At 36.5% G+C, this 24,508-nt stretch overlaps 3 protein-coding genes across 3 annotated transcripts; 1 reads left to right on the top strand and 2 right to left on the bottom strand.

The window, feature by feature from the left end:
- Nucleotides 1–965: 965 nt before the first annotated feature.
- On the bottom strand, nucleotides 966–1,463 carry LOC125370945 (secreted RxLR effector protein 161-like). The gene has a single exon (XM_048378409.1). The coding sequence runs from the start codon at nucleotides 1,461–1,463 to the stop codon at nucleotides 966–968; it is 498 nt and encodes a 165-aa protein (XP_048234366.1).
- Nucleotides 1,464–3,656: 2,193 nt separating this feature from the next.
- LOC125370944 lies at nucleotides 3,657–4,631 on the bottom strand. Its single transcript, XM_048378408.1, has one exon. It carries the CDS (start codon nucleotides 4,629–4,631, stop codon nucleotides 3,657–3,659), a length of 975 nt encoding a protein of 324 aa, XP_048234365.1.
- A 2,424-nt stretch (nucleotides 4,632–7,055) lies between these two features.
- On the top strand, nucleotides 7,056–9,657 carry LOC8289533 (wall-associated receptor kinase 2). Its single transcript, XM_002527510.3, has 3 exons — nucleotides 7,056–8,009; nucleotides 8,086–8,235; nucleotides 8,381–9,657. Exons 1-3 carry the CDS (start codon nucleotides 7,088–7,090, stop codon nucleotides 9,526–9,528), a joined length of 2,220 nt encoding a protein of 739 aa, XP_002527556.3. The 5' UTR covers nucleotides 7,056–7,087; the 3' UTR covers nucleotides 9,529–9,657.
- Nucleotides 9,658–24,508: the final 14,851 nt, after the last annotated feature.

Here is a 24,508-nt window from a genome sequence, read left to right as displayed (position 1 = left end):
GAACTCTTAAGCATTGCTTTGCCAATAATGCTCTATCAAAATATTCAAGCTCTCTAAACCCCATACCACCATAATGTTCTGGTTTGCAAATAGCATTCCAAGCTGACTAATGAATCTTTCGTTTCTCATTAGAGCTGTCCAACCAAAACTTGTTACAAAGGTTATTGATTAGCTATCAGACTCTTAGGAAGCCTAAAGCATTGCATAGCATATGATGGAATAGATTAAATAACTGCCTTAATAATAATTTCTTTTCCTGCAAGTGAGATTAAGTTACACTTCCAACTCTGAAGCTTCTACCAAATTCTATCCTTTATATACTTGAAAAACTGTCTTTTTTTATTTTCTCTAACAACCGAAGGCAGACCCAAGTAGCGCTCACGGCAAGGGACTTGAAGAACACCTAAACATTCTAATACTTCATTTTTGCTGAATATTGAATAAAATATGAAGATGTATTTCATTGCTGAAATGGTGAAGCTTAAATACAAGAAATATAACAACTTCTTTCAGAAAATAAAGCTACTGCAACTGGAAATTAGGACTCAACAAACAAAAAAAAACTAATTGCATTTGACTAGTTGCCACTTATTCACATGTGCTAAAAACTAGCTAACAAACTTGGACTCATTCTTCAAACAACTACAGCTGTGATCTTATCAGCTCTGTTCTCTGTTCAAAAAAGGCTCAAATTCTTACACACCTCCTTTGAGACTTTTCTTGACTACACCAATTTTAATCTTCAATTCTTCAACCTTTGAACCAGGTAATGATTTTGTCAGTAAATCTGCAAGTTGTTCCTCAGATCTGCAATGTTTCATTTCAATGGTCCCATTTTTTTCGGCTTCTCGAAGAGCATGATACTTAACACTGATGTGTTTAGTTCTTCCATGGTATATTGGATTTTTTGCCATGCAAATAGCTGATTTATTGTCACACCAAATCTGAGTTGGACCTCGACTTACTTAAGCAATATCAACCAATATTTTGTTAATCCACAAGGCTTGATTTACAGTTGTTGCTGCTGCAATATACTCAGCTTCAGTTGAGGATTGAGCCACTACATCTTGCTTTTTCGAATTCCAAGAGAATGCTCCATTGCCAAATAAAAAAATGTAACCAGTTGTACTCTTGGAGTCATCAACGCTACCTGCGCAGTCACTATCAACATATCCTTCAAGAATTATATTTTTATGCCTGTTGTACCAGATACCTTCATCAAGAGTCCCTTTCAAGTATCTAAGAACCCTTTTTGCTGCACAAAGATGAGTTTGAGATGGGGAATGCATGAACCTTGATAAAAGACTTACTAGAAACATGATATCTGGTCTGGTTGCAGTTAAGTAAAGTAGGCCGCCAACTATACTTCTGAAAGTACAAGCATCAGCTTGGTTATTTCCATTATTCTTGGACAATTTTTGATTTGTGACAAGTGGAGTTGTCACTGGTTTACACTTTTCCATTTTGAATTTCTTAAGTATGGTGTCTGCATATTTTTGTTGAGAAAAGAAAATTCCTTCATTTGATTGATGCACCTCCATACCCAAAAACTATTTGGCTTCTCCAAGATCGGTCATTTCAAAAATCTGCATCATTACTTTCTTGAATTCCTCCACCATAAGCAAATCATTACCAGTTATAAATAAGTCATCAACATATAATGACACAAGTAATTTTCTGTTGCCAACCTTTTTCACATAAAGAGTTGATTCATTTTGGCTTTTACAAAAACCTTGACTAATAAAGTGAGCATCCACTTTGCTGTACCAGGCTCTATGAGCTTGTTTTAGTCCGTATAGAGCTTTCTTAAGCTTGTAAACATCATTTTCATGACCCGCAACCATAAAACCTTGGGGTTGATCAATATATATGTCTTCTTGTAACTCACCATTCAAGAATGTTGATTTTACATCTAGATGAAAAATTTTCCATCTTAAATGTGCTGCAAGTGCTATGAGCATCCGTATGGTTTTATGTCTTGCCACCGGAGTAAATGTATCTCCAAAATTAATTCCAGGCAACTGGGAATAGCCTTTCACTACCAATCTGGCTTTATGCTTGTAGAGGGAACCATCTGGATTTATTTTAGACCTATAAATCCATTTGACACTGATGACATGTCGATGTTTTGGTCTTGTAACAAGTTCCCATGTGTTGTTCTTGTTAATCATGGCTATTTCCACTTTCATTGCATCTAACCATTCTGGTAGTTGTGACGCTTCCTCAAAGCTTGAAGGTTCAGCTACGATAAAACTGCACCTATCATAAATGGCAGCTAAGGATTTGGTCCTTAGCACTGGAGCATCAAGTTCTGAATCTGATTTTTGAGTATGATCAGCTTCCTCTATATCTTCATTGATATTGAGAATTTTTCGAACTTCATTAGTATTCCAATTCCAATATGCAGCCTCATCAACTTGAGTGTCCCTGCAAACAATGACTTTTTTTGTCTCCAAGCTATAAACTCTATAACCTTTAGACATTGATGCACAACCTAAGAAGATACCAGTTTCAGCTTTCATATTAAGCTTGGTACGTTTTGCTTTTGGTATATGTACATAACATAGTGACCCGAAAATTCTCAAGTGACTGACTGAAGGTTTTACACTTGTGAAAGCCTCAATTGGTGTCATATCTTGAACAGCTCTTGTATGTAATCTATTCAAGAGATAAACTGCATTGTATACAGCCTCCGCCCAAAAAGATTTCGGCAAATACTTCTCAGCAAGCATGCATCGCGCCATTTTCATCACGGTTTTGTTTTTTCTCTCCGCTACGCCATTTTGTTCGGGAGCATAACTTACAGTATGTTAATGATTGATCCCCATTTCTTGACAAAATGAGTTGAATTTGCCGGAAATATATTCTTTTCCATTATCTGATCTCAGCTTCTTTATTTTGCAGCCACTTTGATTTTCTACCAGAATTTTGAACATTTTGAACACTTCAAAAGTTTGAGATTTGTTAGACAAGAAGTAGACCCATGTCATCCGTGTAAGATCATCTATAAACAAGATGAAATAAAGATTGCTGTTGAGAGATGAACACCTCATTGGACCACATAGATCAGTATGGATGAGCTCAAGTTTTACCTTAGCTTTAAAACCAGCTTCAGAAAATGGTTTTCTGTGAATCTTTCCTAATTGACATGCCTTGCAGATTTCAGTGCTTTCACCACTTATCTCTGACATATTTGAGACCATTCCACTAGATTGCATATGTTTAAGAGCATTCAGGTTGAAATGACTGAATCTTTTATGCTATAGTTGTGTATCATCATGCTTTGCTACAAAAGCTGAATGGGTTATTTGATCCCAACATATAGGAAAGCTGTTATTTCTCATTGCAACTCTTGCAATTTCAGCTCCATTTTCATCAAACATGATGCAAAATTTTTCTTTGAAAGAAAGAGTATAACCCTTCTTCATCCTTTGTGCCACACTTAATAGATTTTGGTCAAGTTCAGGAATGAACAAGACATCAAGGATTTGCTTTGCACCTTTTCTGGTTTGTAAAGTGACAGTACCTCTTCCTTTTGCATCTAGAACTTTCCCATTTCCAAGTTTCACACTCCCTCTGTAAGTTCTGTCCAACTTGGTGAAGAGATTTGAGTCGTTTGCCATATGACTGGTGCAACCACTGTCTACGTACTAGGTTTATCTTGAAGCTATTACATTTCTTGTCACCATGAATAGATGATCTTCGATTGGCTCTTGCTCTTCGGTGTAGTTGGCTTGTTGAGTTGGTGGTTGTTGCTCTTGCTGGTGTTTCTTCTTTCGACAATCCACCTCCTTATGTCCCCATTTTTTGCAAAATCTGCACTGAATTTTTCCTTTATGCCAACAATCCTTTTCCAAATGATTTGTTTTCTTGCATGTTCCACATGGTAGAAATGTGCCTCTTGGTGCAGCAGATGCCTTGCCTTTATTTCTTTTGTCAACTTTGATTTGGCCACTATGAGTTTTTTGATTGCTGTAATGTCTTGCTTGGAAGGCTTCCTCCATCACAGCTCCATTTCTCATAAATGATCTAGCCTCTTGAGCTTGAAGTTTACTAACAAGATTTGAAATGGTCAGCCTTGTGAGGTCATATGATTCCTCTATTGCGGCTATTTTGGCTTCAAACTTCTCAGGTAAGCTTATCAACATTTTTTCTACTACCTTGTAGTCTTGGATATTCTCTCTATAGAGTCTCATCTGATTGACAAGCCTTAGCACTTTGGTGGAGTAATCCTTAACTGTTTCGTTGTCTTTCATCCTCAATAATTCAAACTCTCTTTTAAGAGTTAAAATTCTGACTGTCTTGTCTCTTGCATCACCTTCGTATTGCTTCTCAAGTTCATCCCAAATGTCTCTTGCAGCTTCCAGTTGCATTATCTTGGTGAAAATACAATCTGGTAAGGCTGAATGAATGGTGGTGACAGCCTTGTCTCTCTTCATCCTTTCTTCTTCATGGTACTTTATGTGAGCTATAGTTGGATCAGCTCTTAATGGTGGGACTGGTGTATTATGCTCAACTATTTCCCAAAGACCTAATGACTTCAGGTAAGCCTTCATTTTTACTACCCAAAGTTGATAGTTTTCACCTGTGAGTGTTGGAATAGCAGGTGTATTTGAATTGCTAGAGGCCATTTTTGCTTTCAAGGAGGTTCACTCTCTAAGTGTTTAGGTGTTAACTCTCAGGTGTTTAAGCTCACATAAACTAACTCTTGTTTTGCACACAAACTCACAGCCCTTAAGAATGAAATGCTCTGATACCAATGTTGAATATTGAATAAAATATGAAGATGTATTTCATTGCTGAAATGGTGAAGCTTAAATACAAGAAAAATAACAACTTCTTTCAGAAAATAAAGCTACTGCAACTGGAAATTAGGACTCAACAAATAAAAAACAACTAATTGCATTTGACTAGGTGCCACTTATTCACATGTGCTAAAAACTAGCTAACAAACTTGGACTCATTCTTCAAACAACTATAGCTGTGATCTTATCAGCTCTGTTCTCTGTTCAAAAAAGGCTCAAATTCTTACAATTTCAAACCAATGGTAAAACACCCTTTCCAAAGTGGGAGCCGATTTATTAAAATTTATAATTTGTCTTGAGGTTGTACCATACATTTGGAGGATTTTTTTATTGTTTGACAATCTTCCACATTTGCTCTACAAAAAAGAAGGTTGTCATCAATGAAGAAAAGGTGAATTATAGCCGGACACAACCCACCAAACTCAAGACCCCGAAGCTATCCCAAATTCTCTACATTATCATTGAGACATGAAAGACCTTCCGCACAAATGAAAAAGAGATAGGGGGAGAGAGGATCCCCATATCTCAATCCCTAGAAGGACAAACATTTCCACTAATAATGCCATTAATAGAGAAAGAAAAATTAATTGAAAACATATAAGCCAAGATCTTACCAATCTAAGAATCTCAAACTCCCAATTTTAGCATCATACGCTCCACAAAGCACCATTCCACGCGATCATATGCTTTGGACATTTCTAATTTGAAAGCCATTGGACCATTTTTCTTTCTCTTGGATCTTTTCAGAAAATGCACACATTCAAAACCAACCAAATCATTATCCGATATTAGCCTACCCGGAATAAATGCACTTTCTGCCTCATCGATGATGACATCTAAGCAGCCACAAAGCCTATTAGCCAAAGATTTGCTAATCAACTTATAAATGACGTTACATAAGCTGATTGGACGAAAATCTGTGATTCTCTTAGCTTACTTCACTTTCAAAATTAAGGCAATAACAATCTCATTTACATACTGCATAGAATCCCCATTATTTAAGCACACTAAGACATACCTTCACACATCTTTGCCCACAATGTGCCAATATCATTGGTAAAAAAGAGCTAGAAAACCGGAGACTTTGTAGGATATATTTACTTTAGAGCCTCCTGAATTTCAAATCACTAAACGGAACTGCAAGGCGATCATTCATCTCAACAGATACACGACAAGACACCACATCAAGAACCTCTTGCATATCAGCCTCAGACGGATTTGAAAACAGAATAAAGAGCTAAAACAAACTTGAACAATTCGTTAAAAGATTTAATTTTTTCAATTATTAATCTTTTACATATAATAATTATAATAATAATAAATATTATAATAATTTTTTTATTTATAAGAGGATTAATGAGCCATGGACTATATAATAGGGGGTAATTATCTATTTATATTTGTTATAAAATTTTAACAAAAAAAAACTCATCTAATACAAAAAACATTTGACCTTGAGACATTTCACTCTCAAAAAAAAATATTTTTTACTTTTATAGTTTACTTTGAATTTCTATGATAATCAATATACAGCAGTGTCATGCGAAGAAAGATCGTTGAATTTCATTTATATATTTTTATCGACATAAAAATACACATGTTATTTATCCCCACACAGGCTATAGTCCATCAGCTAACAACAAATTAGCCATCTATTTGGACAGTAATTATTTTCTTGTACATAAGCCTTAATTTGATACTAACAACCCTTTTGTTTTTAAATTAAAAATAAGAATTTAATTTATTAATTTAAAAAATCATGGGACAGCAATTTCGAACGAGTCTTTCGTTTTTTTATGACAAGCCAACGTAAGTGGTTTATGGTGCGAAAAGGAAATCTAGACAAAAGGTCAACATATTACTGCCATTGATATTATTATTTAGATATAATATGAGAAGACTGTAATACATTGTGATTAAATAAGAAAGATATTATATGGATGGACCCATCTCTTTTTTAATTGATATTCATATTAATCATAACGTAGGACAAAGATTTTGGGCCTATAATGATTGCTTCCAAGTTGATGAAAGAAAGCCATCTACAATTACATTGTTGTTCATTGAAATTAATTGAATACCTAACCATTTCATTTTTTGTAATTTCTTTAAAGAAAGGTGCCACTAAGTTGTCAGAAATTTACTTGGTCCTGAGAATGACTTTTCTTGCTGGTTCAGAGCTTTGAATTTTCCTTTGAAAGTGACCTCTTCCTTGTCATATATATACATATCCATTTCTTTTGAATTTATATGTATTATTGGATCCTAAGAAAGCCAGCCTGATGAGAGCAAAGAAGACTGTGAAGATGCTGCCTTTCTTGTTTTTATTATTTCTACAGCGTACGACAGCAGCAATATCAGCTTCTTCACCAGAAGTAATATCTGATAATTGTCCTGATAAATGTGGAAATGTTCATGTTCCATACCCATTTGGGATCAACTTCACATCTGGGATCAGTAATGACCCCAATTGTAGCTTTAACAATTTTTTCAGGTTTACCTGCAATACTACTTTTGACCCTCCTCGACTATATTTCGGCAGAAACATGCCTATTCACAACATATCAGTGGAAGAAGGCACAATCTCTGTCCGAATTGACGCAGCATACAGGTGTTACGATCAGACAGGTTTCAGGAGGGGATTCAGCCAGTCAATCAACCTGGGAAGTGGACCCTTCAGGTTCTCTGATTCGCGAAACAAGCTCACAACTATTGGTTGTGATACCTTAGCTCTAATGGAAGATAAAGAAGAGACTTTCGGTAGCGGATGTATATCCTTTTGCAGTAGCAAAATAACTCTAGAGGGCTCCTGCTCAGGTTTTGGATGCTGCCAAACTCCAATACCAAAAAGTATAAAGACATTAAGTATTGATCTTCAGAGTCCAAACAATCATAGCAAGGTTTTGAATTTCAATCCATGTGAATTTGCCTTTCTAGCCGATGAGAGGACTTTCAATGTTTCGGATCTGCAGCTTTCTGATATACCATTTTCAGCAGCAATTAACGAGTCTGTAAAGTCTGATGTTGTGATTGAATGGGTAGTAAGAGAGGAGACTTGTGAGACAGCACAATCAAGTTCGAATCCTAATGGATATGCTTGTGGTAGCAATACTAACTGCTTGTACTCTGACAATGGCAATGGATATCGTTGCTCGTGCAAAGATGGATTTAAAGGAAATCCATATCTTCCGCAAGGATGCCAAGGTAACCAATCTTTTTCTCTTTAATTTGTTCTCTAGTATGACATTTTCTGCTCTAACTTCTTTGTGCCTTCAAACAGACATTGATGAGTGCCAAGAACCTGAAAAGTACAAGTGTGATGGTACTTGCAAGAATACAATTGGGGGTTACACATGCCAATGTCCTCTTGGGATGCGCGGCGATGGTAAAGTTGGCTGTCGAGGATTTCACATCACAAATATCGCTGCAAGTACTGCCTTGTCTTCTTCCTTTTCTTCATCTTTTTCTTCTTCCATAGCACTTGGTTACCTATCTAATCGAAACAATTAAGATGACATTTGGCTGCTTTTCTGTGATCTTGATCTTGATCTATATGTTCTTTTTATCTGTTACAGTTATTGGATCGATTTTGTCCGTTATAATTATTGCTGTGCTGGTCATAATTATCTATAAGAGACGAAGAAAGGAGAGAAACTTTTTAGAGAATGGAGGTATGTTGTTAAAGCATCAACGAGTAAGAATTTTCAGTGAAGCAGAGTTAGCAAAGGCCACCAAGAATTATGATCCAAGTCAGCTGCTTGGTGAAGGAGGTTTTGGATATGTTTACAAAGGGGTTTTGGCTGATAATACACAAATTGCAGTGAAGAAGCCAAAAGACATAGACAAGGCTCAGATAAAGCAAGAGTATCAACATGAAATTGGCATTGTTTCACAGGTCAATCATAAGAATGTGGTCAAGATCTTGGGCCTCTGTTTGGAGACCAAAGTTCCACTGTTGGTTTATGAATTCATTTCAAATGGAACACTTTTCCATCATATCCATCACAAGAGGTCTCAAATCTTAGCAAACTGGAAAAACCGTTTAAGGATAGCTGCAGAGACTGCACTTGCATTTGATTATTTGCATTCGCTAGCAGACCCGCCTATTATTCATGGAGATGTCAAGTCATTGAACATACTTTTGGATGATACTTACACTGCAAAAGTATCCGATTTTGGAGCTTCAGTGTTAATTTCTTCAGGAGAATCTGATATAGGTGCGAAACTTCAGGGGACTTTTGGGTATTTGGATCCCGAGTATCTTATGACAGGTATTTTAACAGAAAAGAGTGATGTGTATAGTTTTGGAGTCGTTCTTGTCGAACTCTTAACAGGGGAGAAACCGAACTCTAGTGCAAGATCTGGAGAACACATCATTCAATATTTTCTATCGTCACTAGAAAGTCATAATCTCAGCCAGATACTTTGTTTTAATGTAACTAATGAAAATGAAATGGAAGAGATTGTAGTTTTTGCAGAACTTGCAAAACAATGCCTACGTAGTTGTGGTGTGAAAAGGCCAACTATGAAAGAAGCTGCAGAAGAACTTGGGAGGTTGAAGAAGTTGAATGAGAATTCTTGGAATCATGATGATCACAGCGGTGAAGAAACTCAGTACTTATTAGGTGAATCATCGATTGATATTGGGACTGCAAAATTGAACCACCAAGAAATACTTAGCATAAGATCATATGATATTGAGTATGCTGCTGATAGTATTTGAATCGGTGTTGGTTTCATTCTTTTTGTAAATCATTTATGTCCTTCGGGTCCCAAATAACTTAACTTTTAGATTGTATCTTATTTATACCATATTAAGTTAAGGCTCGAAAAATGATACAATTCATATTGAGATTATTGATCAAAGATTTTCTTTTAGGGAAAAATAAACTTAATTAAAGAACTAAGAGGGGAGCCTGGAAACAATGTCTATCAGATGGTTAAGGATTGAGCCCTAAACAAAACAACCTCATTACAAGAAACACTAAAAGCATATTTTACTAAACCATGAGCCGAACTATTGGCTTCTCTACAAACCCAGCTAAAGGACACAGTACCAAAAGCTTACACAGCATCTTTGATATCCACCACGATGGACCAAAGTAGGAGAGATCATCAACTTTCAAGGACAAGCTGGAATGCAACTTATGACAGTCCATTTCAACAATGAGGTTCTTAGCACCATGGGTAGCAGCAAAGGCAATACCTTCCTTACAAGCAAGAGCTTCAGCACAATAAATAGAAAAACAATGGTGTAAAAATTTAGAAGCAGCAGCAATAATTCCTCCTGATGGATTACGAAGAACAGCTCCTAGGCCCGTACCAAATTAACCCAACACAGGCATCAATGTTTAACTTCCAAAAAGAATCAGTAGGAGGATTCCAAGGACGGTCACGAGGAGGACGAGCAGAGCAAGAGGGAGAGAATGGGCTGCATCAAATTCTTGTAAACAACCATGGGCCACCCTATAACATTCTTGGAAGTCCATCATTTTTTCTTGGAACAGTCCCATATTTCTTAAGAATCACACAGACCGGAGATGCATAACAAACAGTCGAAACTACTCGTGATCACGGCAATGTCGAATCTTTTCAATCCAGTCAAGTAATGAACCAACAACAATAATATTCCGAGTATGAAGATGGAATGAGCTGAAATACCAAAAAAGCTTGGACCATTCACAGTTTTATAAAGTATGGACATCATTTTCAGCTGCTGAACCACATCTATGGCAAATTGGATCAACATTCACTCTTCTTTTGAGCAAAGATAGCTTAGTAGGGAGGACTCCACGGTAAATTTTCCAGATAAATACATGGACATTAGGAGGAACCTTGAGTTTCCAAATCCAGCTCCAATTGGACAAAGATGATGAATTCGCAAAATTAGCACTATCCTCTTTAACTTGTTTGGCCACTTCATGTTTTAATAAAATAATGCACATTTTTCGTATGATACTAGATTAACTTGTCTTGCCTACTGTGATAACACAAAGGAAGGACTAGAATATCATCAGTAACTTCAAACAGGTATAAGGATTTAATTAATTGTACATTTCAAGCTGGCATGTCATCCAACATCAACTCATGAACCAATTCAAGACTATCAACATTACTAGGATGATTTGGAACTCTAAAATTAACCTGATAGGGGAGCCAATTATTAGACCAAATGTTAACTTGGGACCCGTTTCTAATCCTTCAAAGAATACCTTGAGCGATAATTTTCTTTCAAACCACAATACTTCTCCACGAGTAACTAGGATTATAACCAATTTTAGCTTAAAGAAAAGATGCTCTAGGAAAGTAACCAGCTTTGAGGACTCGAGCTAACAAAGAAGAATCATCATGAAGAAGGCACCAAGATTGTTTAGCAAGCATGACTTTGTTAAAGCACAAGAAATCTCAGAAACTGTAACACCCGGAATTTTTTTTTATATATTTAATAGTGAGTTTTTATTTAAGTTAATTTTAGCTTTATTTTTATTCAAGTAAACTATTTGAGAAATGATTATATTTTGGTTATTCAAATTTTCCCAAATGCATATTTATATAAATAAAATTATATATTGGAAAATTATGATAGAAATTGTAAGGGATATTTTTATAAAAGAATTTTGAGAAAATTGGTATTATAATTGATTAGTAGTATTAAATTTTGAGTTGGAAATTGATTATTTAATTTAATTGTGTATAGGATTTAATTGGAGGATTATTTTGGAATAAGGATTAAAAGTATAATTTTATTTTTATGAGGGTTTAATGGAAATTTCTGAGTTTGGTATTTTCGTAAATAAATATGTTGGTCAGGGGTATTTTTGTAATTGTGTATTTTCAATAATTCAGATTTGGCCCAAATTAAATAGTTAGGGGCTTAATTGAAAGGCTAAAAAGAAGTTTGGGGGTCAAATTGGAATTCTGCAGGATGAAATTGTAAGTAATTAAGAAAGTTGAGGGACCAAATTGCAATAAGGAAAAGTTCAGGGGTCAAATGTCGATATTGAAGGGAAAGAAATCGGGGAAGAAGAAAGGAAGAGAGAGAGAAAGCGGGCGTCGCACTTGAAGAAGGAGGAGGCCGGGTCTTGCGTCGTCAGGTGGCGGCCATGGGCGTCGATGTCGGTAGGCGTGGCGAATAGAAAAGCGACAATTGTCTGGCGGTAATCGCACGTAGAGGAGCAACGGCTCCGAGGATAGTTCGCTTCCATGGTGTTGGCCGAGTCAGTGGCGATCGGCCTCCCTCTCGGCAAGGGCTCTCTTTTAGCGCTGTGGTGGCCGGATACGGAAGATCCGGTGGAGAGAGAAAGTAGGGGCAACCGTGATTTTTCAGCTTTTCCGCCGAGCTCCGTGAGGATGGACGATCGGAGGACGTATCCCGACTCTCCTCAGCTCAAGCTTTGCATTGGCACCGGTTTCGTGGCGATCGGGCTTCGTTTGCGAATCGACGGTCGAGATCGTCCGCAAATCTCTCCGGATGATCGGGTGTCAGATCGGAAAATCGAAAGCGGGGATCGTCATCAGCGCGTCGTTGTGAGTCCGATGGTGTGTTCGGATCGTCGATCGGACTCCGGCAGCTGGAGGCGAGTCGACCGAGCGACCGAGCATCTCGGTAATTTTCTTTGGCCCGTTAATTTTAGAAATTCTTGGTTGAATTGTGTCTATTGGATTATATTGAGTATTTGATGATTTTTGTGAGTAAAAAATAATTGTCTCTGCCTTGTATTTTGTCTTTGTGTGAGGTCGGAAATAGTGAAGTTTGGGGACCCGACTCCTATTGTTTGAATCGTTAAGTATTTGAAGTGTTCTTCTGGCAGGTCCTGGACCCATTTTTACGGGGGGTAATGTTCGTGTTGTAGGGGAGGTTCTGCCGGATTTTCGGTAGAATTCTCCCGAGTCGAGATTCTTAGACAGTCAGTCCTAGGAGTGTAGACCTAGGATTAATGATGGATTGTCTCAGCGTATTGATAAATTGTTTTCCGTGATTAGATGATCTGTTTGTTCGGCTCGCTCCAACCGAGGCACCAGAGCAGAGCTAGAAGGTCGCCCAATCCTGTGAGTTAAAGTCATTTAATCATTGCACTATTGCTAAGTCTGATTTTAATATGCTATTTTGGAAGTTTATGTTTAACATGGTTACTAATATCTCAATGTAATTAATTTTACTGGATTATTAATTATTGAAGATAATATGAGTATTATTATAGTAATGTTATAATAATTCCAAATATCATCAGTTTTCCATCTGATAAGCATAGTTTTACACATATTTGCTTGCATATTATTGCGTATGTTCTTAGCAATTATTGTGCTTTTATTCCCAGATCACCCGTATTTTGTGTTCTTTTGCATTTCAGGAACATTTATAGGACTATCATCGTTGTTTAAGTAATTATAGGTCAATACGTGCGGAAACGGACGAGAATTCATCAAGATCGGACAAGAGCCCGCAATGCATACATTAAGCACGGCCTGGACTCTGGCCGTGCTCAACCATTGGCTTTGATTCTTGAAATTAGCACTTTGGGCACGGTTTCCGTAGCCACCACGGCCTTCAGCACGGCCCGTGGTGGCCAACACGGGGAGAAACACGGCCCGTGATGGACAACACGGGGAGAAACACGGCCGTGGTGAAACCCTACTTGGTGAGATCCACAGTTTGCCAAGACGGCTGGACTTTGGTCAGAGCCGACCAAAGACGGCCTTGAACACGGCCGTGTTGAGTTAAATATATAAGAAAAAATGAGTTTTTCTTAAGAAAAAGGGGAAAGAGAAAGAGTGACATTGAGCCCTAGTGGTCGGTTCGGTTTCGCACAATCGGGTAGAGAGAGTTGCAGTGAGTAAGAATCCGAATCGTAAGATTCCGAGTGCAAAATAGTAGTGGAGCAATTCAAGAGGCAGTTTGGGAGATTAATCAAAGTGTAGATCCAGGATTTGGAGCTGTTCATCCAATTCGAGAGAAAAGGGTGTACATGTTTTATTTTCATTATTCTTTCATTGTAATTGATTTCCTAGATTGTTTTAAACATGAACATGTTTAGCTAGACTGATTTAATCCATTGGGATTTCTTTACTATGTTGGCTTGATATTATATTGTTGGATTGTTTGAGTTGGTTTTGTATTCTTCTTGTTTTCAGTATGAATAAGATTATGCATTATTCATGAGACGTTGTGAATTGTGATGTTTAGATTGCTTTATGAGATTGAGAAATCCGTTTGGCAATTGGAACTTTGAATAACAAGAACTGGTTAATAATCGCTTAGAGATAAGGATAATTAACTAGCCGGATTAAGAATTAACAAAGCTTAATAGAGGCGGATTAAAGCTTAATGCTAATTTAAGAATCAATTGTTAGGAAGAGATTCCAACTTTAGGTTATTAGGTTTAGGAATTCGGTTATCTCGAGAGAGAAACTGAATTCGGTTAAGAATTCGTCCACGGGTAGCATAATTAGACTCATTGATCCTTTATCTTTTGTTCGGATGCCAACTAGTTTAGATTCCCTTTGGGTTTGTCTTCTTGTCTTGATTATTTCACTTATCAATTACTCCTGCATCTCCCTTAGAACTTAGCTCGTAGTTAATAGTTAGTTTAGAATTTATTCATCATCCATTTTAGGTTAATATAACAAAGAACAAAGAAGTAACTCTGGGCTTTCGCTTTCCCGAGGAATACGACCTTGATACTCGCCATTAGTGCTAGACTGCATCGATAGGTACACTGCCTTAGATTGTAGCTAACACGAGTAGCAACCATCAGTTACATCAGGACCGCGTGCGCACCGGTAATGATCATGGACATGTAATAAGATTTTCATGGGTTTTCCCTGGTCGAGCATGGCTCTCTGGGCTGATTTGTGTAAATTGCCGGAGGTAAGGTCCCTGGTCGAGCATTGCTCTCGGGGCGCCGACTTATTTGGATACTTAAGTGACCAGACTAGAGGTAAGGTCCCTGGTCGAGCATTGCTCTCGGGGCGCCAGTCTTATTGGATTAAGAGAGCCGAATGGCTACTAGATTTTGGGGTTTAGGGTTCTACCGAGCCACTCGTCCCGTAAAAGTAAATATATATTTTTATTTATTTATTTATTATGGTATTTGATTATAATGTGATTTGTATTTACGTGCATGGTTGATATTTTTGATTCGAATGATTAATATTTTATGTGAAGGAAATAGTAGGGTATAATTATAGTATGGTTTGATATACTGATTTGAATAATCTATGTTTTCTGAGAAGAAGCAATAGTCCCTAGATTATTTGATTTTAACTCACTCTAGACCGGTCTCCATTTATGTTTTTTTCAGATTCGTGACTGTTAGTTCTCCCGCGACTCTTATTCAGTAACCCGACTCCTTCATCATCGGGTGATGTATTTGATTTGGTATGTAAATTGGTAAATCTTAGATTCTCCGCAGTAGTAATAGTAAATGTATCAGTTGTAAATTTTCTGAGCTTCGGGTCTCGCCTAGTTTTTCTGGTAGACCGAAGTAATTTTGTAAAGTGTAACTATTAAGATAAATTGTGGCTTTAATAATATTAATTTGAGATGAGATTTGTTTAAATCAGTGAGTGTCAGGCTTACTACGGGTTTCGGTGGCCTTAAGCCTACCCATTCCCTAGTGCCGGTCACGGGCCCACGGGTGGGGTCGTGACAGAAACCCAATCCACCTTTAAATTTGGATTGACAAAGAATCTTCCAAGAGAACCAACGAATTCGATGTTATGAATCTTTTTGGCTCCACAAAAAATTAGAAATAATAGAGCTCAACTTGCTACATAATTCTTGTGGGAGAAGAAAACAACTCATAATGTATGTAGGTACTTGTGCAATAGCTTTAATAAGGATCAATTTGCCTGCCAAGGAAATACATTTAGATTCTAGTTCTTAAGCTTCTTAGACATCAATCTTCAATCATACTACAGATATCCTTTTTTTAGCAACCAACAATTGTAAGGAGGCCCAAGTACTTGGCATATTTCTGCACTCTTCTGACTTGCATTTGGGAGAAAAACGCAGCTGCATATTCTTCTGAAACATTACCACTAAAAGACATTCATTTATTTGCATTCATCGTCATTAGTTAAGTAATTTCGACTTCTCACACCTTATTTTAGATTAGATAACATAGCGAACAGTAGTAACTTTAGGTTCATCCGATCTCCAAGGATACAACCTTGATACTCACTAGTGCTACGCCGCATTGATAGGTTCACTGCCTTAGGTGTAGGTTGCATCAGTAGCCCATCAGTTTACTAGGCATTTTCTTAAATTTGGGTGCCTTGATTGGAAGCCTATCAGCTTGTGGCCACATTTTTCTGCCATGCAGTAGCTCAAGAACATTTTTGTAAGTTTCAATATTAGTTTCTACAGTATAGTATTTGTCAACAAAGGTCGCAATATCTTGGTTCATCGAATGAATGCTAGAACAAGCATGGATACAAGGAATACTTGTTATCTACCATGCTCTATAAGTACAAGTTTGCATATTTATATTAACCACAAACTGATCCTCTCTTATGTTCACTTAGAACTTGCTACCAATAGCAGGTTTGCAAGTACATAATCTGCTATTGTACTTTATCTCTTTAAGCTTTGTTCTAATTCTAGGTGTGATGGAGTCAATTAAACCACTAGCATGCATCAACTTACTATGCATTCTCTCCATTAATGCACATATAATCTCTTCTAACATGTCTATAATGGTCATACTCCTAAATTTCACAATGTAACCATTGAAGGTTTCACTGACATTGTTATCAATCATATCACACTTAGGAAGCTCACAGATAAATGACTTACAGAATTTGGATGGATTCCTCTATAAAAAATTGTTATAAGCAGCTTCATTCTCTGCTTTAATCTGATGAAAGACTTCCTTATAAGCAGCTTCATAAGTACTTCTAGCTGCACTCCAAAACATGTTTTTTAATACTTGCCCCTCAAACTCCTTCTTCCAATTACAATAAATATGCCTAGCACAATTCCTATATTCAGCAAAAGGTGCTAGGTTCTTTATAGCATTAATAAGACCCAGTGCAATAAACCAAATATAAATATTCAGCAAATACCCATAACTAATATAAAACAAAACAACAATTGAAACAGTCAAGAAAAATCACCTTTTGTTGGTCTGATATAAAAGTCCAGCCTAAACCATCTGTAATTTGCAACTCCTCTAAAATAATGGTTAAAAACCAAGTCCAAAAGTACTCATTTTCGTATTCAACTACAACCCAAAAGATGGGGAACATTTGATTATTCCCATCTTTAGCAACTGCACATAATAATGCCTCTCCTAAAAAAGTTTTTAAAAAACACCTATCAAATTTATCAATGGGCCTGCAACACCTCAAAAACCCTTTCCTCAAGGAACTAAAACCTATAAAGAACCCTTTAAAAGTGCAGTCTTAATCAAGGAGGAAATCAAATCTGCCTTCCTTATCCACCCTTAGCAATTAAGTTTTATAGCTTCTTAACTTAGCATAATGTTCATATACAGACCCTCTTAGTATATTAAGTGTTATCTATTTTGCCCTATAGCACTTTGTTCTTGACACTTGAACACATAACTTATCAAGTAAGTCACCCTCTAAGTCCTTCACGAAGTCTTGAGAATTCAAGAGAAGGTCACGACAACTCCAATTGGTATTTTTTCCGAATCTATATAAATATTCTTTAGCTATCCATTCAAAAGTAGCTTGCCTATTTTTCATCTCCCTAGATCACCTATGCTCACCAACATATGTCTTAATAGTAAAGGTATGTGATAGGCATCATACTACACATGTTTTCATGCCCGATTGTTTACATTTTTATGCATGATTATCCCGTTTTATGCTAGAATCACCTGTCTTTTGTTTCATTTATCGTTTCAGGCCATTTTCGAAGGACACTATCAACAATTGAGGGAAATACGCGTGATTACAGACCAAATTCCATCAAATTGGGCGAGGACTAGCACCCCGAGGATTTAGCACGGCTTGGACTCTAGCCGTGCTGAATTGCCAACTAGTTGCCTTCCAAGAGTGCTTTTTGGCACAGTTTCCGTAGCCACCACGGCCCGTGGTGGCTCAGCACCAGCTTGGGCACAACTTGGAAGAGGTCAACACAACAGAACCCTAGGGATCAGCACGGCCTGGACTCTGCCCGTGCTGACCAGCATAAGCTTGACCACGACCGTGCTAAAGAGAGTATACAGGCAAAAGTTTGATTTTCTTAAAGGAGGCTCAATTTTCTCTGACCTAATTCGAGTATACACTCAATTCACTTGCTTTCTATACCTCAATTGTCGACCTTGGGAGATCAAATTCATCAAATGAGGGAGGATTACACTTGTTTTCAACATCGATTTGAGGATCAAGACAACATTTGGGAGCATTCCAGAGGCAAATTAGGGTTTAATATTTTGGATTGGAAAATTAGGGTTTCTCATCCAACTTGAAAGAAAAGGGTGTACATGCCTTCAATTTTCTTTTTCTTATTTATTCCTTATTTTGCTTTAACTATGAACATGAGTAGCTAGATCTTTTGAACTCATTGGGATCTTTATTGTGATGGATTGTGCTTAGTTGTTAGATTTGTAATTGCCTTTCTTGTAATCTTTTTGCTATTCAGTAATAAAGTTTGATTCAGTTAGTTTGAGACATTAAATTAATTGTCTTGTGGGTTGTTTCTTGACATTGAGAAATGCTTGTTACAACTGGAAATTGAATAGTAAGAACTGGTAGTTAACACTTAGAGATAAGGTTAATTCACTCGCCGGATTAAGAATTAACAACTCTTAATATATCTAAATCACGCTTAATGATAATTTGTAATAATCTGATAGGAAAAGATTCCATTAGGTTAGTGCAGGTTTAGGAACTTGGTGAGCTCAATAGAGGAGCCGAGTTCGATTTAGGATTTAGGCATGGGTAGCAAGATTGGTAATTTATAAAATCAACCTTAGAATTCCATCACTTAGGTCCCCTTTGGGTTTGCTTCTTTTGTTATGGTCATCTTTCGATTGTCAGTTGCTATTTATTTCTTTATTTGCATTCATAATCATTAGTTAATTAATTTAGACTTCTCACACTCTATTTCAGACTAGATAACATAGTGAACAGTAGTAACTCTAGGTTCACCCGATCTCCAGGGATACGACCTTGATACTCACTAGTGCTAGGCTGCATCGATAAGTTCACTGCCTTAGGTGTAGGTTGCATAAGTAGCCCATCAGTATGCTCTCTTTTAATCATGCTTCTATACAATCTCCATGGGCATCCTTTGTCACATCTCATTTGAAGTTAGTACTTGCTACTTCTCATCACCTGCACATTGTGACCATTAATAATTGCCCATTTACAAACTGCAGCTTTACATTGATGTGCATCTTCAAATCACATTTCAAGAACCAACTGTAAATACTTATGATCACATCTGGGATCATATACAACCCTCTTTCTCCTCTTTCTTGAACCCTTTTCAATGCTATCTTCACTAGTACTGTCTAAATTCACATCCCCATCAAAGTCTTCGTATTCACTTACAAAGGCAGATACTTCCTATCTAGCATTTTCTGCCCTAGTAGTGACATCAGTAGATAATCTTTTGAACTGCAAACCAGTGTTGCTATGTAATCTGTCAGCAACCTCATCAACATGCACATAATTCTTATACTTTGCTATAATTTTCCTTGCTTCCACATGCTTATCATCATCTGACAGTTCATTATCATTTAGTCCATCATCTATGTCCCTCTCATCAACTAGTAAGTATTCAAGATCCTCTTCTAATTCTACTTGCTGCTGCAATTGCTCACTATGTTCAACATTGACATCAAACACAGCGTTCAACTCATCACACTCAATCTCATCCTCAGCTTCATCTAAATTATCCACACCTTTTGGATTTTCACTAATACAGCTAACACCAGCATCTTTTCCATGAATAGATTGACTTATGCCACTAGGCAATGCTACTTGTCCTTTCTCTCCTTCGACATAGACTTGTAATACACATTGGCATCATCTATATACTTAACCATATTCATTAAATCTTTATTAACCACCATTTCTATTAACCCATCATTCAAACTCAATCCTGGAATCTTATAAGAAATCTTTGCCCCATAATACCCTAGTTTTTCTACTTCATCAAGTATGTCCAAAATCCTATCCTATCTGGGTCTAATCTATGTTTAGGCATAATATCTCCACCTACATAAACCACATTCCCACAAACAGATGCAAAACGCCCACCATAGTTTATATACATAACAGACATTATGTTCATATAGTGCATGAAAGTTAATATTTCAACAAGACAAACAAAATCATTACATGAATAAGACCCTATAGACCAAGATAAACTCAAATAAATTAATACCAAAATCACAGTACCCTAGAATGACATTAATGATATAATAACTTATTTGTCCTTTTCCAGTGGTCAGTACTTCAAGGGACCATAATTTCTGATCTTCTTCAATGTCTTTGCTGCTTCAAGAGACCACAATGTCTTTGATTCTTCAAAGCACTACAATGTCTTCGCTTCTTCAAATAAATGGATTCAGTAACAAATGATTTTCTCCTTCACTTTCACTCTCTTTTACTTTCACTTTCTTCAAAGAAATGGTTTCAGTCACAAATAATGACTATTTCAATTTTGGGGATTTAGGGTTTTCTTAAACCATATACGCCACCATTTTATTTACTTTTTGTTTCAGATTAGGCTGTCAAAAACACATCATTTCTGATTTGGCTTTAAAATGCACCGTTTCTACGTGTTTAATTTACCAGAGCTCCGGTAGCCACGTGGGATAAACTTCACCAAAAATCTCATTTATGTATTGATTTGGAAAAATTGATAAGGTCGCGCATGACATTGTTACAATTAAAGACACGTGATTAAATTGAAAGAAACGCCAAAGGTCGAGTATTCTTTTGCAATTAAGCGGGGTTCTCCTTGTTGGAGACCATGAGAGGGATAAGAAAATAGAGCTTGGTTGATCATTCTGTAAAATAGAATAAGAAACTGATGATACACATCTCATGATAAGAGAAACCTAGTCATTCGAGAAACCAAATTTCAGCATAATATGCTATAAAAAAATCCCACTTAACCTTATCATATGACATACTCATATCTAGTTTCAAGGCAAACATACCATTTTTTACTTGATCTCTTTCTTTTCATAGCATGAAAATTTTAAATGCAAGCAAAGCATTATTAGTAATTAGACGACCATGAACAAAAGTAGATTGTGAAGGAGAAATAATTTCAGGGAGGATAGATTTAAGCTTATTAGCTATAGCATTAGTGATAATTTTAAAAATGACATTACATAATCTAATTGGCCTAAAATATTTGGGAGTTTTAGGGTTCTTTAGTTTTGAAATCAAAGTGATAAAAGTATGATTAAGATAGTGTGGATCAATCCGATTATTAAGAACACAAAGGAAAAGAGAGCAAACATAATCATTAATAACATTCCAAGATTTTTGAAAGAAAATGGCATCTATACCATTAGACTCGGGGGCCTTAGAGGGATGCATTCGAAAGAAAGCAGGTGGAACCTCTTCCTTTGTGAAAAGACTTAATGGAAATTGATACGAACTCGAACCAGATACGTTCAAACACCAATATGAGCAATGGTGAGAAACTCAAACTGATAAATGCTTTCCCTATTTAAGAGGAAGCACTCTTACCAATAAGTTCGAATTGTCGCCCCAAAATCTAACTTGAAAGTTTGCAATTGATTATGGAACTAACAAACTTAGCAATAGAACTATTAAGCCCTTTAGTTATAAATAGATGAAGAATGTTCAAACAACCCAAGAAACTAATAAAAAGTTAATTGATTGATCAAACATGTAGATGTGAAACTAAATCAAACAAGTTAATTTAATCTCAAGAAATTCAATAAGGAGCACCTTAAGGAATAAGAGTTAACAACTCAAATAAAACTTCATTCAGAAATATATATTGATCTTATTATTTTAGCCGAAATACATAGCTCTATTTATAGGGTTTTGAAGTGATTTTAAACCTTAAAAGGACTAAGAGATAAGAAATAAAAATCAAACCCTAAAAGACTCCTAATATGCGGCTAATCTTATCCCTATAAGGAAGGATAAGATAAAGAGTAATCTAACCCTAATTAAAATCCTAAATTCATGGGAGGAAGTTCTCTTTATCCAATACTTCCAAAAATAGAGGAAATTAACTAAAAATGGGTCCATTACGAATTTTTCTTGAAAAATTCTAAGCTTTTTTTGTAGGCAGCTTATAAACTGTAAGGCGTGGTCACGACTTATGGAAGATGAGCTTCTGCCCCTTTTCTGCGCAGCTTACAGGTTGTAAGGCGTGGTCACGCCTTATTAAAGATGAGCTTTTGCCCCCTTTCTGCGCAGCTCACAGGTTGTAAGGCATGGTCACGCCTTATTAAAGATGGGCTTCTGCCTCAATTGCTCATTAATATCAATTAATGTCATCCTTGCTCGTGTCATTGGTCCTCCAATAGACTAGTGGATCCATGCTAGTTGACTTAGATGCATCCTTGGTTACATCAGAAATGAGTTTGTTGCATCATCAACTTTTGGCTCAATCACACTCAGTGCTCGGTTCATGTCTCTATTATAGCTAAAAGAGAATAATGATTGGAAATATGGCTTAAAAATATTTAAGATTCCTTTCTCATCATCAGTCTAGCCTCCCAACTCATTTTTAATCTTATTAATTCTATTTCTTTGTCACCTGCCACTACCAGTTCGGTGCAAGAAGGTAGTGTTTCTGTTACCATCTTTGATCCAATTAGCTCTGGCCCTCTGATGCTAGATAGTTTCTTCTTTTCTAGAGAGCTCATCAAGCTGACATTCCAAGGATCAAAAACCTTCAATGACTTCCTCCGTTTGAATGCTAGATCAAGAGTTGCTAATTAATGCCTTATCTCACACATTTCCTCTCATGATATTTCCAAAATGAGACATTTCCCATTTCCTTAAATATAAGCCACACTTTTGAATTTGTCAGCAACATTTAAGTTAAGATCAGAAATTAACTTACAACTCTAGGACTCAACCACCACATCTTTGCATGAATCATCTAGGAGCCAAATATTTTCAAATCGAAAAAGTCTTTTTTCTTAGGAAGCTTGATAGACTTGGAAGACCATGAAATAAAGATTGGATAATCATCTGAAGCTTGTCTTACCATGTGCTCCACTTGATGGCTAAGAAAGTAATTAATCTAGTCTAGATTTGCTAAGCAGTAGTCTAATCTTTCCTGAATATTACGGATGCCAGGCTAATTGTTGGTCCATGTATAGTGATACCTTTAATAGCCTAAATCTTCTAAATGACAATCTCTCATAACATTTTCGAAGCCCTACAATTTTTTGACTTTCAATTGGAAGGCCTCCTAACTTTTCTTGTGCAAATAAAATTTCATTGTAATCACCTAGCAAAGCTAAGGAATCATCTTAATCTAACTATGGAGCTCTAAAATAATCTCCCAAGTTATGTATCTATTTGCCTCATCAGGCTAGCCATATATACCTATCAACCGCCACATTTGATCACCCAAACCACCTTGAATGAGAAGGTCAATGTGATGTAAGGAACTAGATCAAACTTGGAAATTTAAAGAGGAATTCCATATGAAACATAACCCTCCTCTTTTCCCACCATTGCTACTATCACAGTCAACAACAACCATATGGTCAAAACCCAACAATTGCTGAACAAAACTCATTTTAATCATTAATAATTTTGTCTCCATGAGAAAGATATAATCAAGGAACTCGGGTTTGATGAACTTCTTAAGCGCATGAACTGACCGTTGGTTCCCAAGCCTCCAGTAGTTCTAGAGAAAGCAACTCATGGCGATCAACAAGTCTGCATCTCCATAGCATCCGCTGTTGGATTAATCAACATGTCAACATCCAAAAGGTCATAAGCTTTGTTTCTTTTAGGAATAGGTCTAGAAAGGATTATTCTAAGAAAGGGTCTCGTTTTCTTTTAGGTTGAGAAAGATGTTGTTGATGGATAGGCACAATAAAATCAAGTTGAAGTTTTTTAGGGTTTGCTTTTTGTTTTAGGGTTTGGTTAGTAAAGGTTCAGCATCAAAGGAGTATAATAGGATGGAGGTAGGAGAAAGGGAAGTAAAATCATGATGATGGTATACATCAAGTGGTGCATTCAAGATAGTACAGTCTACTAGTTGAGAGAAAATAAAATCATTAGCTAGGGAGGAAGAGGATGAAGGCGTATGAACGTGTTGTCGAAGCCCTTCAAAATAAATTACTGATTTTCTTAAACTAATTTATAGAAAAAGTGAAACCAGGTCGAATTCCAAGAGAACCAATCTAAATAGCTTCTCAAAGTAAAATAAAACGGGGGGTTTTCAATGTTTGAATCCAAAATTATAAATAAACAGAAAATGATGAAGGCTGAATATTAAAGTAAATAAAATCAATCTTAACAAATTTCCAATTCAAGAGTGCTAATTCCATCCAATTGTAATCATGATCATAGGCTAAAATATCAATTCTTCTATTCAAGTACTTAGTCTACTTATTCGAAAAAGTCGTAACAAGTTTAATTCTCCTAATATAATTGACTCGAACCCAACATCCAAATCAAAACTTACCATTAGTCAACTGGGCAAGATAGCGCGTTCCATATCAACTTAATGATAGCATTGAGAATAATGAGAATGACTAAAC

The sequence above is a fragment of the Ricinus communis genome, chromosome 8, assembly GCF_019578655.1.
Source record: "Ricinus communis isolate WT05 ecotype wild-type chromosome 8, ASM1957865v1, whole genome shotgun sequence".
NCBI lineage: Eukaryota > Viridiplantae > Streptophyta > Magnoliopsida > Malpighiales > Euphorbiaceae > Ricinus > Ricinus communis.
The sequence above is the reverse complement of the archived record's forward strand: the minus strand, read 5'-3'. Positions and strand labels throughout refer to the sequence as shown.

What these genes read in the sequence shown, in the direction of transcription:
- LOC125370945 (XM_048378409.1), bottom strand. Translation starts at nt 1,463, where the DNA reads ATGGAAAAGTGTAAACCAGTGACAACTCCACTTGTCACAAATCAAAAA.
- LOC125370944 (XM_048378408.1), bottom strand. Translation starts at nt 4,631, where the DNA reads ATGGCCTCTAGCAATTCAAATACACCTGCTATTCCAACACTCACAGGT.
- LOC8289533 (XM_002527510.3), top strand. Translation starts at nt 7,088, where the DNA reads ATGAGAGCAAAGAAGACTGTGAAGATGCTGCCTTTCTTGTTTTTATTA. An exon ending in TCTTCCGCAAGGATGCCAAG is followed by an intron (nt 8,010 to 8,085) that starts GTAACCAATCTT and finishes GCCTTCAAACAG; the next exon opens with ACATTGATGAGTGCCAAGAA. An exon ending in CATCACAAATATCGCTGCAA is followed by an intron (nt 8,236 to 8,380) that starts GTACTGCCTTGT and finishes TATCTGTTACAG; the next exon opens with TTATTGGATCGATTTTGTCC.